The sequence below is a fragment of the Condylura cristata genome, unplaced genomic scaffold (assembly GCF_000260355.1).
Source record: "Condylura cristata isolate star-nosed mole 26May11 unplaced genomic scaffold, ConCri1.0 scaffold00054, whole genome shotgun sequence".
NCBI classification, from domain to species: domain Eukaryota; kingdom Metazoa; phylum Chordata; class Mammalia; order Eulipotyphla; family Talpidae; genus Condylura; species Condylura cristata.
The window spans coordinates 955630-957508 of NW_004567155.1; the positions used below are offsets into that span (position 1 = coordinate 955630).

The window sequence follows — 1879 nt, forward strand, 5'->3', positions numbered from 1 at the left end:
GATATCGCGAGAGCTCAGGCAGCCGGCCACGAGAATTTCTGGCGGGCTGGCTCTGGGGCAGGACCTTCAGCACGGTGGGAGAGGGGCGGGGCGCGGCCGGGCAGCTGGCGGCGTGTGGCGGCAAGGGCGGGCGCTGATGGCCTCGGCCCCCAGCTACACCTTCCAGGCGGTGCAGGGCAACGCCGACACCTTCTGGAAGTCCCAGCGCTACCACCTGACCGTGGAGTACCACGAGCGCCCCGCCCTGGCCCCGCCCTTCATCCTGCTCAGCCACCTGGGCCTGGCGCTCCAGAGGGCCCTGCGGAGAGGCGCCCGGCCGAGGCGGGCGCGCCTGGGTGAGCAGGGCAGGGCGCGTCCTGGGTGCCCTGGGGGTGGGGTGGGGCGCCCGCCCGAGCCCCAGACCTCGCTCTCCCAGACAGGGACCTGCCCCAGCCCCTGGACCAGAAGGTGGCGGCATGGGAGGCTGTGCAGAAGGAGGACTTCCTGGGCAAGCTGGCCGCGCGGCGCAAGGACAGCCAGGGCGAGCTGCTGCGCAAGGCGGCCCACAGGTGCCCGGGCGCGGGTGGGGCCCCTGCCTCAGAGCTGGGGGGCTGTGGGTGGGCCTGGGGTCCCCCTGCCCCTCCACGAGGGGGGCCCCCGGCGCCCTGTGTCCTCGTCAAGCCCAGGAAGGGCCCGAACAGCCCGGTCGGGGCCAGCTGAGGGAAGGCCCTCGGGGGGACGTAGAACGGGAGACTCCCCAAACTGGGTGCTTCCCGTGGCCATCAGCAGCCAGGGACCCGGCCCTTCTGCTGCAGGGCGGACTTCGTGGTCAAGTACCTGGGGGGCCTGAGGGAGCAGGACCGGCGCATCAGGCGGCTGGAGTCACAGGTGCGCCTCTCCGCCCAGCCCCGCGCCCCACATGCTAACAGCGGGGCTGTAGGCGCAACTGCTCAGCAGCCCCGAAGCCGCTCTCTGCCCCACCCTTCAGGCCGTGGTCAGCAGGCGGGATGAGGGCGTCACCGGGCATGGGGCCACTGCCCGAGGGCAGGTCGGGTGCCCCCTGCGGTGCCCTCTGGGCAGGATCTGAGGTCTCCCTGATGCTCTTCTCCCCACCAGGTCAACTACTGCACGGTGCTCCTGTCCTCTGTGGCCGACTCTCTGGCCCAGGGTATCTCCCACCAGAGTAAGCAGGGGTGTCCAGTGTCCCCTGCCTGGGCTTCTCCCGATCCGTAGGGGCTTGACCTGGCCTAGTGAAGGCCCTCCCGGTCAGGGGTGAGCTGCAGCCACGTGCGCCCCCAGCACTGCCTGGCAGGCCCCACAGGGGCCCTCCCACCCCACAGCTGAGGCTTTCCTTCCCTACCAGACCCTGGCAACTTGGGCACCAGGAACCTGCAGGCCTCTGCTGACAACGGTCCTGGCAACAGGAAGCACCCCGAAGCTGCCCAGCTGCCCTCAGACACCATCCCCCCGGGGCCGTCAGCCTGAGCTACCCCAGCCTAGATCTGGGTGGGCAGGAGGGGCGCAGCGCTGACGCATGGGATGTGGGGTCTCGTGGGAGGAAACCTCCAGGCCCTGTGGGCACACCCCCCCATGCCCATCGGGTGTGACAAGCCCTCCTGGGAGCCACCCCACCCCCCAGGTGCCCCCCGGACACCCCACCGGCCTGCGACCCTAAGAGACGCATCTTTCGAAGCACCAGTGGTTGCTCCTTCTGCTGAGCTGGGGCTGGGCGCCGGGGGCTTGGGGCACTTGGCTGACCGCTGGCCGCTCGGCCTGCGCGCTGGGACCGAGGCGCCCGGGCGCTGGAGTGAGGGCGCGGGGTGGTCTGGGCCTCGGCCCTTGGGGGCAGGCGCCGGCAGAGGCCCCAGCACGGCGGCTCTGTGGCTCAGCAGTCGGGGTC

General features: G+C 71.5%; 1 protein-coding gene across 1 annotated transcript in view; it reads left to right on the plus strand.

Moving 5' to 3' along the window:
* The window catches only part of TRPM5 (transient receptor potential cation channel, subfamily M, member 5), a 46795-nt gene extending 45145 nt beyond the window's left edge, over positions 1 to 1650 (plus strand). The window contains exons 16-20 of the mRNA XM_012734328.1: positions 62 to 335; positions 416 to 548; positions 795 to 867; positions 1096 to 1162; positions 1320 to 1650. Coding sequence (XP_012589782.1) covers positions 62 to 335; positions 416 to 548; positions 795 to 867; positions 1096 to 1162; positions 1320 to 1510 — 738 coding nt within the window. The 3' untranslated portion in view covers positions 1511 to 1650. The remainder of the gene's footprint in view (positions 1 to 61; positions 336 to 415; positions 549 to 794; positions 868 to 1095; positions 1163 to 1319) is intronic.
* The last annotated feature ends 229 nt before the right edge of the window (positions 1651 to 1879 follow it).